This window comes from Postia placenta, assembly GCF_002117355.1.
Source record: "Postia placenta MAD-698-R-SB12 unplaced genomic scaffold POSPLAscaffold_5, whole genome shotgun sequence".
NCBI lineage: Eukaryota > Fungi > Basidiomycota > Agaricomycetes > Polyporales > Adustoporiaceae > Rhodonia > Rhodonia placenta.
The window spans coordinates 363,804-378,123 of record NW_020169836.1 but is presented as its reverse complement, the minus strand read 5'-3'; the positions used below and the strand labels follow the sequence as shown (position 1 = coordinate 378,123).

The following is a 14,320-nucleotide window of genomic DNA, read 5'->3' as shown; positions in this document are numbered from 1 at the left end:
AAGCACAGCGAGAAGGCTGCTCCAGTCATCACTTTTGCCACAGCACTCGCTACCGTCTTCTCTGTCATTCAGTTGGCCGTATGTTTCGCCATAGCTCAAACGCGGCACGGGAACTTACAGCTTGCCATGCCTTCTCCATTCAACACCCGTGTCATAGAACGCAACCTTGACTTCCTCCACCGCCACATGTTAGCGGGCAGCAGCCAATGCTATGCCAGCCACATGTCGGCGGCCACTGAAGTCCCCCCTGCATTACATGGTGTTTTGCAGTCGTCCTGCGCTCCCTGCCCTTGTTCCTTCCGCGTGGTTCCTGCCCACTGGCTGAGATGATGAAGAGAAATTTGTCAGCGACGTTCCCGCCCGACAAGGGTAAGCAGCCGGGGAGAAGGCGGGTGGCGAACCCTCCTCCAGTCAGTCTTTGATCACTATGCACCTCCCCCTCGGTTGTCCGACGCTCTTTCATTCGTTTCATTCAATCATGGACTTCATTGACGAATAATACGTAATAGCGCGGATCTATAATGTGCTCCGTGACATTGAGATTGAAATTGAGAGATTGAGGCGGCTGGGAGTGGCGTCCACCATCTCGGTACCCATGGCTGTACTGCCCTTGAGACGTGTTCCCCGCGCATTATACGCAAATAGCGGGAGGCAAAAGAGCCCTCCTTGCATGTCAGGGTGTGGATTCCGACGTGTGAAATCTCGCCAAACTTCACGCAAACCATGAGTGCATGTCTGGCGTCGCTGCATTAAATTTGAACCGCGCCAGGGCCAACAGCCTTGAATCAATGCATACACCGGCTGGCGACCAGCATAATCTAAGAAGTGAGTATAAAGTCCGCGCCGCCGCATATACCGTACTATTAGTAGCCAATCACACATGCTACAGCCACCCCCTTCCGTTTCGCGACGCGCCCTACCGCTCGGCCTGCAGGCGCAGCCGTGCCTGCTCGAGCGCACGGTACACATCCGACGCGAAGCTCGAGCCAGGCGGGAGGGCGAAGAGCCGTTCGAGCGCGGGCACGGCCGCGCGCGTGAGCAGGAGGCGCGGACGCGCGTCGCCCTCCGTGTTCGTGGCGTTCGACAGTAATGCGCGCTGGTCGTGGGGAAGAGAGGCGGACGGCGGGGCAGACGGGTCAGAATCGGGGCTTGAAGGCGCAGCGTCCAACGATGCAGGCGCGTACGCTTGGTATATGGCGTCAAGCTCGGCGCTCTCCTGCGGGAGGATGGCGCCCTGGGCGACGAAGGCCTGCAGGTACCGCGAGGCTTTGAATGCTAGGCGTTGTTAGACAGTGAGCACTGGGCGGATAGAAAAGTGTAGGGACCGACCTCTGTAGTGGGACCACGCGCGCCATGCACAAAAGAAAAACGGGAAGTTCGGGATTATGGCTGCGAACGCGAATGAAAAACGTGATTTAGAGGCGAAAAGAGACAGGAAACGCACGGATGAGCTTGAGGGGAGCAGTGAGCGGGGAGATGGCGGTCCAGATGAGGCAGCCGTTCCGATGTCGTGGGGTGCGTTTCTCAAGCAGGGCGTGCAGGTGCGCCAGTGGCGAGGTACACGCTGAAGGTGGGTAAATGAGAGGAATCTATCATCCGAGACACAAGAGCATTCGCGGTGGAAGTGGGAATCATACAGCATGTGGCGTGTCAAGACACAGAATGCACGGAAGCGAATCAAGGCGGACGCTACGTCAACGAGTTGGCAGGGCGCAGGAGGGAAAGACAGGGAGCACTGACCGTTGGATGGCCATTTGCATCAAATTTATCAGTGTGCCCAACCGGAAGGAGCTTTGGGCCCAAGGACGTGTCAAAAGACTTGAGGGCGAGTTCTTCGAAGTCTATGCGGTCGATAAACCGTTCACCGTAGAGGAACGCTCTCCGCTTCATTGGAGGTCTGAATTAGTATAATATACAGAACAAATAACACGAGGGAGGACATTTCTAACTCCACGTGCGCCGACAGAACGCGTGGATATGTCAAGCACATACCTTCCAGTTGCCCTCCGGCGCGTTCCCGAGCTCTGCCCAGAGGCGTGCTGCTTTCGTAGTAATCAAGCTGCTCCAGCTCTGCGCGTTGCTTTCGTGTGGGGGTGGAGTGACGAAATGGTAGTACGTGAGATGATGCGAGGCCTTGTGCGCCGGCGCTGCGGATGTCGCGAGTGGGAGCGCGATGATGCGTACACCGCGTTTTGCGCTCTGTGCCAATGACATTATATTGTCGACGGTATGAGGGAAAACGCCAAAGCGCGCAACTCGCAGGCTGATTGTAACGCCGCTACTATGCAAAGAACGTCGAGACTTAGTGGCAGTGGAGAGCCGGCAGAGACGCGCGTCATGCCGACGCGCGCCTACCCGCACTCTCGCAGGCGCTTGTTCCGCCTTGACAATCACCGCCACATTCTGCCGCATCTCGGACAACCCTCTCCGCGATCCATCTTCCTCAGAATCAGACGTGTGCCGCTCCGAGTTATTATGTGAAGATATATACCTATGCATGGCTCATCTATTCGTCGTCTCGACTAAATAGAATCAATGATCTGATGGGGAATAGTACTCTCCCAGAGCAGTAAAGAACGTCATGGAGCGGTGTTTCCCATCGATATGTTGTATGCGAGACACTCCTGTTCACCATCTGAACATCATGTAATTTGACTACGGGCGGAATAGATATGGTATTTCTGGAAGCCTTTCTCCGAGTCTCTCGGTTGTCATATATCAATTCACGTAGAACTGCCAACTCGTGCAATCAGTCTCTGCCGTACAAACGGTGGGTCTGTAATACTGGAAGTGGCGCGCGCCCTTAACGTACTCATTGGCTACGCACTCTCGCCACATTTTGTGCCCATATTTTGCCCATAGCCTATGACCTCTTGGGTTTCGTGCTCACGCGCGGGAGTTCAGAACAACGAGCACAACAGATGTCATGTAGCCACCAGGGCGCGTGAAAAATTGGCGCAGACAGCTGAAAGCGGAGCCCGATATAGTTGTTGGAAATAACAGTCAATACTTACGGTAGTAGATCAGATCGCATATAGTACTTACACCGATCGACCTGTACTTAGTTCCTTACGTGTTTTCTGGCTACAAGCCGGGTCAAACACGATTTATCCTATCGTCTTCAGTCTCGATCCCTGCCAGAAATCTAACAATAGTCCTTTCGAGGTGTTGTTCCTTTGCGCGACCACGCAAGTGCGCTCGTGCCCTCTCGATTCTATATTGTTTGTGATGCAATTTACCTCTTCTCCTTTGATAGATTGTATCACCTGGGACTTCAGCACTGAAGCGGCCCCCGTAAGTTGCATCTCTTATGCCTAGCGACTTATTACTAATGTCTCCCCTGTCGCATATTCGCTCGTTGTTCTCTGTTATTCGAATCCCGCACGAAAGGTTAGAAAAATCATACACGGCAGGCGTAAAATACGCATTGAATTGTTAACAATAATGCCATAGTGACGCGATGTCAATAATTTTAGGGCAGCAGGTCGTTTCTTTGTGCCCGACAGACGCCTACCGATTGCATAGTGTAGGGCAGCGTCGCTGATTTCCAAATCAGGACTATCCTCCGCAGGCCAGAACGTGGAATGACGGCTTGCACACTCAGGCAGAGGTACCGCCCAGACTGGAAGCCACGCATCATATTTAACAATGTTTGTATATTGCGCGTAGGGTATAGACTATTACAACAAAATCAAACCACTACGACTACGACTGAGCAGGGCTGTGATGATGGTAGCTCAGACCTAGACCGCTAAGGCGTGACCTGTTGCGATGACAGGAGCGCGTTTGTGACCTTTCCAAGAATTTGTTGTTTGTTCCGAGTCGCTCTAAATGCCGTGATTTTCGTAAGCGAAGGGTGTGAAACGTACAGAGGCTGAGACAAGCAGATAATTAGCCAAGAAGGCATAGGAAGTATCAGAGCACTGCGCACCTGCAAGTGGGCGTGCAAGTGCGTATAGACGCTGAGGTCACTGGGAATAAATAATCGAGGGGATGGCACAATGCTGTGCATAGTGTTGCAGGGCGTTTCGAAACGGCGATGAGAAGGATGCGCGAATGATGGATGTGGTCCCTGCAGGAGCGCGATAGGATGTGATGTGCATTGTACGCATTCGTATGAGAGTGTAAATAAGACTGACGACAAGGCCGCATCTGAATAAGTACGAGGAATACTAGCAAGCGAAGCAGAGACTCACTAGCTATGACCAGCAAGACAGCCGGGAGCCGGATTCTAGAGCACTGGATGAGCAAATGGGGTATTCGACTGTTGCATTGTCGCAAGTAGTCATGAGAAGGTGCGCAATGCGGATAGCTGTGATGTGCGACTTGAAGGCTAGTTTGGTATGTAGGGAGCCCGTCCAAGATATGTTCAGAGGCTGGAGTCATTCGCGACGAGTCAGAATAACGTCGGGCGACGCAGAGATAGCACTCACAGTATGTGTTCACGCGATAGTGACGAACCTTGCCCGCGAACGATAGTATTGAATAGTATGTAGACTCGACAAATAAATAGAGCACTGTCTTTGATAAGAGGGATGCGACTCTGCAGTCGTAAGGAGGTGGAGCACTGAGGTAGTGAATATATCCGCGATATCGAGCAAGGGTAGCAGACCCTGGGGATGGTGAGACGAGCATTGAGGTGATTGGATAGAATGGATAGGCATGTCGAAGACGGGGAGAGACGACGAAGTGAGCCTCGAATGGGAGACGTAGACTGTTACGAAAGAGTTGCCGCAGTCCAGACAGATGGAAGGTTGTCTGCACCAGTTGTGATGCGACGAAAATCAGGATAGTCGTGTTCCAGTCGAGGAGTAGCAGCCTTGTGGCGATCAAGCGCTGGTTTAATGAGGCCGAACGTGAGGCGGGAATTCATCTGTCGCGTCAGAGATTGGCGACTAACAGGCGAGGCATCGCCCGAGCGAGTATCAGTGGAATGGAGAAGGCCGTAGTAGTCGTGTTAGCATAGGAGATATGTAGAAGTCCACCGGATCGTGAGGGTGGCTAGTTAGTAATCACGCTAACTGAGGGAGACACAGACGAGACAATGAGTTGATATCGAAGGGGTATCTAGAATGATCCCGGTGAGTCGGACGGCCATGAATTAGCAGGTCAGAAGCACTCACAGTATCTCGTGTACATTGACATAAAATGTTCGAATGCATGAAAGCTTAGAATGAGCAGCAGAAGTCATGTTTCGAGAGATCGCTTCCGAGAGTAGATGGGGTGTTTTGAAGGAGTGTGAAGAGCAACAGAATGGCCGTGGGATAAATCGCAGAGCGTAGAAAGGGCGAAGGACCGCAGTCTGTGTGAGCTCTTGAGGACCGGGAGGATGGTGATGATGCGATAATGAATAACAGACGGAGGAGAAATCACAGCCAGCAGTCGGCGAAGAGAGCGGGAGAGAGCATTGAGATGAAAGCGAGAAGATGATATTTGGTCAGAGGCAAAGACGCGGACAGCTTCGGATGGTGAAGGGTTCAGGGCTTGAAGACGTAGTCCGTCTTGAGGTGGGAAATGTGAGGCGCATTGACATTTGGCAGTATGGCCACAACGCGCGCAAGATGGCTTAGAGAAGCACTAGTTTCAGAGCGGTTAGCGGTCGCGAGGATCAGATGAGCAGAGCTGTTTTGAAGTTGCGGCGAGAAGGCAGTGATGAGTTGAGAACAGAGAGGAAGCATGCACGAGGAAGACGCGATCGCAAGGTAAAAGCCAGTATGGAACAATAGCCAGACAAGTGACTTGAAGCCGCGAATGTGAGAGTGCCCTTGGTAGGGAGATAGTGGAGTACGCTATAGGAAAGGTGAGTAGGCATGAGGCTGTACTTCGTTTTGAGTGATCTTCGCTGGGGGTCTGGACGACGCGACCGACGCGACCGAGATCTTCAGAGAGCAGAGATTGTAACATTGTTGTCGTGAACGGGTCGTCAAAGCCAGTCCATTCCGAGGTTTTCAGACTAGTTGAACGTCGAGTCCAGGAGAGGCTGGTCGGAGACATGTCGAGAAGTAGAGAATGTGGCGGCATACGAAGAACAGTACGCCAGGAAAATCCGATGACCAGTCCAGAGTGAGCAGACGAAGGTCAGGGATATCAACGAGGAGCTGACGTCGTCAGAGGAGAAACAAGGCCGATTCTTCAGCGAGTGGTGACGAGGTAAACACCGGCCGCCAGATGCCAGGAAGCCGCGAGAAGACTGCACGACGCTATCGAACCCATGAACCATGAGACGAGGTGATACTAGAACAAAGTGACAACTCACCGACGGGAGAAACGGCCGTGACAGACCAAGACTGTTCACGTCCAAGATACGAATGGACAGGCACCTTGCATAACGCGACAGCCACAGAGGATGCGAACGGAGACAGTCCCTAGACCAAAATGGAAGATGGTCAGTGACTTCGGTTCTTCGCGAAGACGCGCACGATGCGCGTCAAGCTGGATGGACTTTGAGATCCAGCGGTGTGAGACGAGTAGCAGCAATAACGACACTCGAGTGTTCGATCGACCCAAGAAGTCGTGCGCTACCGATGTCAGCACCGACCGAGCGGACGAGGCCGATGTCGACGCTTGAGTGAGCCGGATCGCTAGCCATAGCCAGAGAATACGGTCGCTCCAAGGTAGTTTGTGGATATCCAAATACAATGGAGGAGACAACTCCAATGACGAAACGAAATGAGATGATCAAGAACCGAGACAGTCGATTTGTAGTGTTTTGTCTTTTCTTCTGTTTTTGTCGCGTTTCTTCTTTATCTTCATTCTTTGGTGTTTCGTGTATGTTCGTGAACCAGAGAGAATGAGTCAAACTAAGCCTAAGTTGCGATTCGCCTCTTGTTGCGGCGCGTTCATCTCGTTTCGTAGTAGTCTTCGGAATTGTTGTGTAGCAATCCAGTAGTGAGAAAAGGTCGGCCAGTGCGCGAGAAGACCAGGGAGTAAACAAAAGACAATTCTGACAAATCCATGTCGATGCCGAGACGTTGATGAAATGAGACCGAGTCAAAAATATGAGATGAAGCCCAGAATGAGTTATCGAGACGTTCCCAAGCCATAGAAAGATCCAAGGTCGAGAAAATAGAAGTAGAGGAATCCGAGACTTGTGCAGGCGAGAGAGAAGACCACGGCGCGATCCAAGAAAAGATGCTTGTGACAAATTGAGGTCCAAGTCAAGACGTTGATGAGATCCAGTCAAGAATACGAGAAACGGAGCCAAAAATGAGTAATTGAGACCGACGTAGATGGATCCGAGACCTGAGGCGTTGTAGATTTACGTTGAGGTAGATCACTAGAAATCGTGTCTAGCGTTCACGGCAGGAAGAGACTCAGACCAGCGCATTGAAGAGGTCGCACAGATCGTCTAGCGCCGAGCCGCCTGTTGACGATGCCGCGGGAGTGTCCGTCGAGAGCCCAAGAGAGGAAAACGCACCCAGCAGGTCGTCCGCAGAATCCGTCGCTTCTTGACTACCGGTGCGCCCGTGGGACGACGTCGTCAACGACAGACTCGCAGACATGCGACATAGCACGTCAAGGCCGAGGTCGTCGTCGGTGCTCTCCTTGACCGCGGTGATTGGCGTCATCTTCTCGCGCCGTCCGGTCTTAGGATTCCTGTCCATCACAGCGTGAGCACGAAAGCAGGAACACACAACATAAGCACGTACACAGCTGATAGCAGGAATCGTCCACATCCTCCCTTGGGTTCCGCGCTCTCCGCGTCCTGTCGTGCAAGCTTCCGCGATATCTTCTTGTATCGCTTGCGTGTGTCCTTGCGCGCCTTCTGCTCTGCCGCACTCTTGTTGCGCACCGCCCTGAAAGCGTCGTTGTCCAATAGCCCACTCGACAAACTGGACGTGCACTTGCGCGTCGGCTGGGCGAGAGTCTTCTTGGCCTTGCTGATGCCGCCGCCATACACCTTGCCGCTTCTCGTCGCCCTAGCGGATGAACCTGCCATCAAGCACGCGATAGTCAGTGGCGAGCATCACACAGCACAAGTAGTTGCACTCTCACCAACGTTCGGAGTGAAATCATCGTCAGAGAAATCGTCTTGAAAGGCACTGAATAGTCCTGAATTACCTGTGTTCGTCGTCTTCTCCGCGCCTTCAGTGATCTTCGTAGGAAGTGTCGAGTATAGCGATTGCATGTCGAACATCGGCCCAGTGGTCGGGTCTACGTCCTCCAGGAGACGCTCGGGTAGCGCGGGGTGGGGAGCAATGACGTCCAATAGTGCCTGCAGGCTGATAACAGGCGTGGACGAGGTGGGAGGGTTGGAGACGTCCTCCACTCCAGCAACGACAACCTGCTCGCCGACATCTGACCCAGACACCACGACCTCCGGGAGTGGCATCGCAGGAAGCCTACTATGCTTCTCCTTGTTCGGCGACGAAGATGTAATAGCGTCCTCCACGAACGTTGTGTCCCAATCCTGAACAGTCGTCGCGTTGAGATCCTCGTCGAGTGCGCCACCAACGAGCGTGATGTCCCCCACGGATGCGCACTCCTGGTCAAGGTGAGCGACAGCGCACTCCTGTACAAACCCAAAGCGGTCTAGCACTGCATCGATGTCTTGCTCGATGTTGTCACCTCCGTCTCCTCTTGCGATCAGTGCTGCTGCGACCGCACCGATGACCGCGTCTACAGATACCAGCTGGACACCCATCTCGATGTCTTCCTCCACAATCACAGGCTGCTCCTGGTGTTCCATCTCGATGTCCTCTTCACGCTGCGCCATATCAATCGCTGCAGAGATGAGTTCGACCGGAACCCCTGCGAGCCCTGCATTGGTGGAAGGGTTGGCGGCAATCTGAGTGGTCATCAACGCAAACAGTCTGTCGTCAGACCCTGCGCGCACATAACAGCATCATCGCCTCACCTCGTTCGTGTCACATACCATCTCAATCTGAGCAAGCAGTGCCTGCGGAGCTACTACGCTGTCAAAGCCGTCCATCTCCATCTCCACACCCTGTTCCTCTGCGTGCAGCATATCGCTGTCCTCGTCAACAGGAGCTGGGTCTGTAGAACATACAACGGGAGACGCCATCTCGACCAGCACGTCGTCAGTGGTGTACACGTCCTCCATCGCTTCCTCTGCGCTGGACGGGGCCTCGGTGTGGATAATGTTCAGATCCACCGCAAAAGCATTGTACGTGTCGCGAGCCGGCTCAGGTGAGAGGATCTCGGCATCGACGGCCATGACCGTAGCCTCTGCAGTCTCTCCTTCCGTCGCAGGCATCTCTTGCGCCTCTGTCACCGTGAAGACGTGCGCAGGCTCGGTCAATGCTGCGAGGACGTCCGCCGACATTCCTGGACACGAGCCAAAGTCAAAGGCAAGGTCCTCCATCCGCACGCCCCATTCGCGCGGCTCCCCTTCTACGGCCATCGCTACTTGCACAGGCTCGACCTCGACCACAGAAGCAGTGACGGAGTGCTCCGGTGACGTACCGACCGGTGCGACAGGGTGCTCAATCTCGTTGGCAGGGAAGGCCGGGGCGACGTCCACTGGGACACGCTCTTCGTTGTGCTGAGGACCCTTCGACTGGTGCTCGACTTCTGCTGCTGTGACGGACCCCATGGCCTTGGACGCAGACTTGGGCTTCACACGAACACCCTTCAGCTTGGTCACAGAGCTCTTCGGCACTCGCTTGATATCGCGTTCCACCAGCCCGAGCAGCTTCCGCCATCCGCGCCGACTGCGACTAGCTCCAGACGCAGAGTGCTTGACCTTGACACTGCATCCTTGCACAGGTACCACCTTGACCGTCGTCGAGCTCTTCAGTGCGCATGGACAATAACAAGCATGTCAGACTCACCGATGCCGTTCCCTCGCGTTCACCCGTATGTTCCGACTCTTGCTCATCCCAGGCGCACCTCCGCCAGGCTTGTTCATCATACTGGTGCTCCTCTTGCCTTCCAATCTCGTGTCGCGTCTTCCTCCGCAGTGCCTTGTGCCGCCCGTGCATATTCGACAGTGTCCGGACGACCTCGAGCTCCAACCTCCGTGTCCCTGCAGGTGTCCGCGGAGGGAGAGCGTCTGCCTCACTGGCCGCAGCCGCCGCTTTCGCAGCCCCGCGCAGTGCGAGGAACGGATACAGTGGCTCATCCTCGGCCTCCTTCCTCTGAGCCCGCGGCCTCTCGATCCTCAACTCGCCATAAGCTGCCTGGCGACGGAGTTGAATGACCAGCGGAGCAACCGACTTGCCCTTGCCGCGCGCTCTATTACGGATCCCGCTGCCGGAACCCATGTTGTATGTCGAAGAGACTATAGGAGAATTAAAGTAGCAATAATTAGGAGAATTAGGAGATGCAGGCGTTGAATAGTGATAGATGAAAGAGAGTGGGTCTGGTATGTTCGGGTTCGACTTGGGCGTGACGCGTGACCGTTCAACAACGCGTCGACACGTGTCACGTGATCGTGCGCAGGGCTCGCGTCGCGCCCCGTCAACTGTGGCGCATCGCATATCATCTTGTTAAATCTCTTCTCTGAGACCACACACACAGTCTTTCTCTCAACATCCATGTGCACTCAATAACCCAAGGGCAAGTCTAGAACTGGCATAAATGATTCAGAGAGCATTATACAAGTGAAAAAGGGCGCACGTGTAGCCTTGTCTGGCGGAGCATCGCTCACGACGGTATCGTCATCAACTGAGCCTGTGGCACGATACACGCGGACGGAACTATTGCAAGGAATACATACGATAAGAGACACCGTGTGATGCAAAGAAGTTCAGCGTCAGCTAGGCTTTGATGCACATGCTGTCCTGCGCATCTTTGCTCCTGGGTCGCTCCTGGGTCGCTATTGAACTGTTTCGCGTGAATACAGGTGGTCTCTCCTTTCGTGCGACTCCTAGCTCCTGATCTTTACTCCCGGGCCGGCCCTAGACTACGACGCTACCCTTGTAGTCCTCTTTGAGATGAGGATATATTCGCTATCTGCGGTAGAGCAAACAGAGAGCAAACATCCAGCGGCATGTGATTCGTAAGCAGCCGTAACGTCGCGCACTGCACGTTCCCTGATGGTGGAGGAAGTCAGAACAGGTTCAATGGCCCAGGCTCGTAGCTAGCCACGATACCGCATACTGATATGGAACTCCAACGACGACATCGTTAATGCTTGCGGGAGCAGTCGACCTATATATGGCTATGATATTGGCCGCTGCATTCTAGCGTATGGTGGACCAAGGTTAAGGCTATGCTCAGAGGCACAGGTATTGAACAGAGAGCGCCGTAAGTAATCAACAGTTGTGATGGGACACACAACAGCAGATAATGCCGACGTCGCATGCATACGAAACCCGGGCTGTCTAGCGAGCCTCACCGGAGAGACTTCACTCGAGTGAGCTGGGTGTTAAATTCTTTATCAGATGGGAGAGGATATTGACAAAACACAGGTGTCGACAAGTGTACTACACGAGAAGAAGAGAGATGACAGTGATAAGTGCCATAGCAAGATTACGATTGAAGTGACATTCCCACAGCGGTTCACAACCGAAATGAGCGGCGGTCTAGGGTTCAGGTGCCTGAGCGCTTGCACCGGTGTCCTTGTTGCGCCTCGTGGTCGCCACTTGAATGAGCGCCACAATCGACCGTGTCCCTTCACAGTCAGCAGCTCGTGGCATGTAGATATTGACTCAAATATCCACTACGATACAATACTCGAATGTGCCTTTAGGAATGCTCCTCGCTCGTAAATTGTTCGCTAGCACAGAGGAACTTATTTGAAATGATATCAATTTGGATAGATAGGTCAGGACATCCTCAGGGAACGGGGCTCACAGGTATCCTGAAGCCGCTTTTACAACACGATGAGACGGGCACTCGTGAGAGTGAAGACGTGTGAGAGCGATGAAATTCCAGCTGTCCAATCGGGCAAAAAGAGAACAAAGTCACATCATGGCCCATTATGTCCGCCTTGTTCGGTCGGTAGTCAACGGTTCCAACCGCATCTGCGATCAGCGCCTCTCGCCATGAGCTTCGATGCTTGCATTATCCCTGGGGATCCAGAGCTCACTTTGAGTAGCGGAAATGAAAAGGATGCGCGCCGCAGTCTCTGGTGTCAGTCGGGACTAGATGTGAAGGTCTTCGGAACAAAGGACAAGGACTTTGCACAAGCGCCGAGGACGCACCGTGGTCTGCCATATAAAACACGTCCTGCCTCACAGGCGAGTCCCTCACCGCAATCCAACAAAGTCTGTGCACTGTTCTGCGTAGGTGAGTTCTGTGTCGACTAGTTCACAGCGAGCTCAGAGAGCTAATCACAGAACCGACAGTGTCGTCGACCACTCCCTCCTTTCCAATCACAACTGGCCCATCACACTATGTCATCCCAGTATTTCTATTACAATGCGCAGACTCCTGCCGCCAATGGGAACACCGGTGCCTACGGCGTGGCACCCGAGCAAATCCCCAGCTTCGACTATCCGCCTCTACAACACCTCGCCGGTACCGAGCCATCAGCACGCCCAGATAGAACTGAAAACAATGAAGCGCTACTCATGAACACACGACGGGTGAGCTGCCCGCCAAAGTTTGGCCATATGGTGACTGACAACTGGTGCCAGACATTGCTTCCGGACGACATCTTTCCAGTTGTGCCAGGCTTCGAGATGATGCCCTCGACGACGCTTGATGGCGCGCGAGGGTACCAATCAACCTTGGGGCCCGGCTTCTCACGGGAGGTCGCTCGTTGGCACACTGTTATAGCTGACGGTGACGAGACTAATCAACCCTCGGAGCCTGATCTATTTGCTCATATTGATCTACACATACTCGATCTCGTCGCGATGGGGTCTGGACATGGAGATCTCGAAGAGCTATGTTCGCACTACACACCAGTAGGTGTGTCAAGCGTACCGATGCCTGGCCTACGACCCGTAGGGCAGTACATCAATATCACTCAAAACATCGTGGCCAGCGGAAGCAGAGATGCCACAGAGGCTCCCCAGGATGGCGTACTTCCCACCGCCGGGACCTCCGACGCTCCCGCCTACATATTCAAGCGGCGACGATCATCTACAAAGGCCGACAGGAAGTCGACATCGCGGCGTACACGCGCACCAGCAATTATAGCCACCACTCCAGACCGCACAGCCCAAGGGCCAATCCGGTGCAAGATCTGCAAGAAGAAGTTTGCACATAGACAAAACCTCAACCGGCATGTACGGACCACGCACCTGGGCGGGTGCAAATGGGACTGTGTCATATGCGGCACCAAAATATCAAGACATGATGCCTTGAGGCGCCATCTTGATAACATCCACAAGTTATCGGGTTTGGAGGCGCAGCAAATTATCACATTTGTTGGAGAGAAGATGTACGCTGCCATGTGAAACACTCACCGTCCCTGTCCTTCTTGCCTCGCCGGCGTCATATCTGGCTCGTATGTATCTGTGCTGCGAACGACTCCTTATTTTCTATGATCGCGCTGTATTTGTGGTTTTACGAGACTGTTATTACTTCTATCTTGAACTGTTTGCGAGCTGAGGGCTGACTACTGTCGATAGTCGCTGCTGAGTATCCATGTCCGCCTGTGAAGACGAGGATTATGACGGTGGAAACCGATCGATGACTAGCATTGTGAAGTCCCTAGAGAGTCATGCCAATGCAGCATAAATGAGCAGATCCAGTACGGCATCGCAATTGTTCAAGTCTAAGCGAAGTTCGTATAACAGTAAGAGCTGAAGTAAGAGCTGAAAGCACGAGGAGCGCAGGGTCGTCGTGGGCATCCACCGGCCGTTGCCGACGTCTTTACCTATTTCAGATCTCACAATAACTTGTGCGAAACACACCAGGACCCCGGCTAATCCCCCAAGAGCTCTGATCCCACGCAGACCCCATTTCGAGGGTCAGCCCATGGTCGATTTCGGGGGAACTTCATATAACCTCGCCTGATTTCGGTTGATTTCGGGGGTAAATGGGATCTAACATCAAAAAACCGCAAAAAAGGGAGAAATCGCGAAAAAATCGTGCGCGCGATTGCACCATTGTTACTGTTAATGACCAAGCGCGTCCGACTGATTCGCGTGTGCACGCGCATGCATGATGCCGCATTATCGCGTCAGGATCGGCGCGATGTTGATGTGCCCCTGGTGTCCCTGTACCTGTAACCTCATTCCCCTTTTCTTTGAACTTTCTCCCGAGATAGCAATCACTCACCTCGCGTAGCGACTGGCTATATACCCGGTGTTTCGTGGCACGGACTTCAGTTGTCGTTTGCACACCTACTGAAGTCCGTGAGTACTGTCCCTTTGATACTACGTACCATGCCTGTACTGACTCGCTGTAAAGGATCGTTACCTCGTTAGGTACATCAATAATTAATGAGTTGTCGTTTGCA

At 53.4% G+C, this 14,320-nt stretch overlaps 3 protein-coding genes across 3 annotated transcripts; 1 reads left to right on the top strand and 2 right to left on the bottom strand.

The window, feature by feature from the left end:
- Window positions 1-1,415: 1,415 nt before the first annotated feature.
- Window positions 1,416-2,838, bottom strand: POSPLADRAFT_1045622 (hypothetical protein; the record flags this gene model as incomplete). The annotated part of the gene is made up of 4 exons (XM_024478809.1): window positions 1,416-1,589; window positions 1,741-1,884; window positions 1,993-2,491; window positions 2,813-2,838. 4 exons carry the CDS (start codon window positions 2,836-2,838, stop codon window positions 1,416-1,418), a joined length of 843 nt encoding a protein of 280 aa, XP_024340026.1.
- A 4,475-nt stretch (window positions 2,839-7,313) lies between these two features.
- POSPLADRAFT_1140394 (hypothetical protein) lies at window positions 7,314-10,226 on the bottom strand (the record flags this gene model as incomplete). The annotated part of the gene is made up of 5 exons (XM_024485165.1): window positions 7,314-7,596; window positions 7,650-7,932; window positions 8,062-8,788; window positions 8,876-9,754; window positions 9,795-10,226. The coding sequence occupies 5 exons, from the start codon at window positions 10,224-10,226 to the stop codon at window positions 7,314-7,316; spliced, it is 2,604 nt and encodes an 867-aa protein (XP_024340025.1).
- A 2,076-nt stretch (window positions 10,227-12,302) lies between these two features.
- POSPLADRAFT_1139173 (hypothetical protein) lies at window positions 12,303-13,313 on the top strand (the record flags this gene model as incomplete). The annotated part of the gene is made up of 1 exon (XM_024485005.1): window positions 12,303-13,313. The coding sequence occupies one exon, from the start codon at window positions 12,303-12,305 to the stop codon at window positions 13,311-13,313; it is 1,011 nt and encodes a 336-aa protein (XP_024340024.1).
- Between the last annotated feature and the right edge of the window lie 1,007 nt (window positions 13,314-14,320).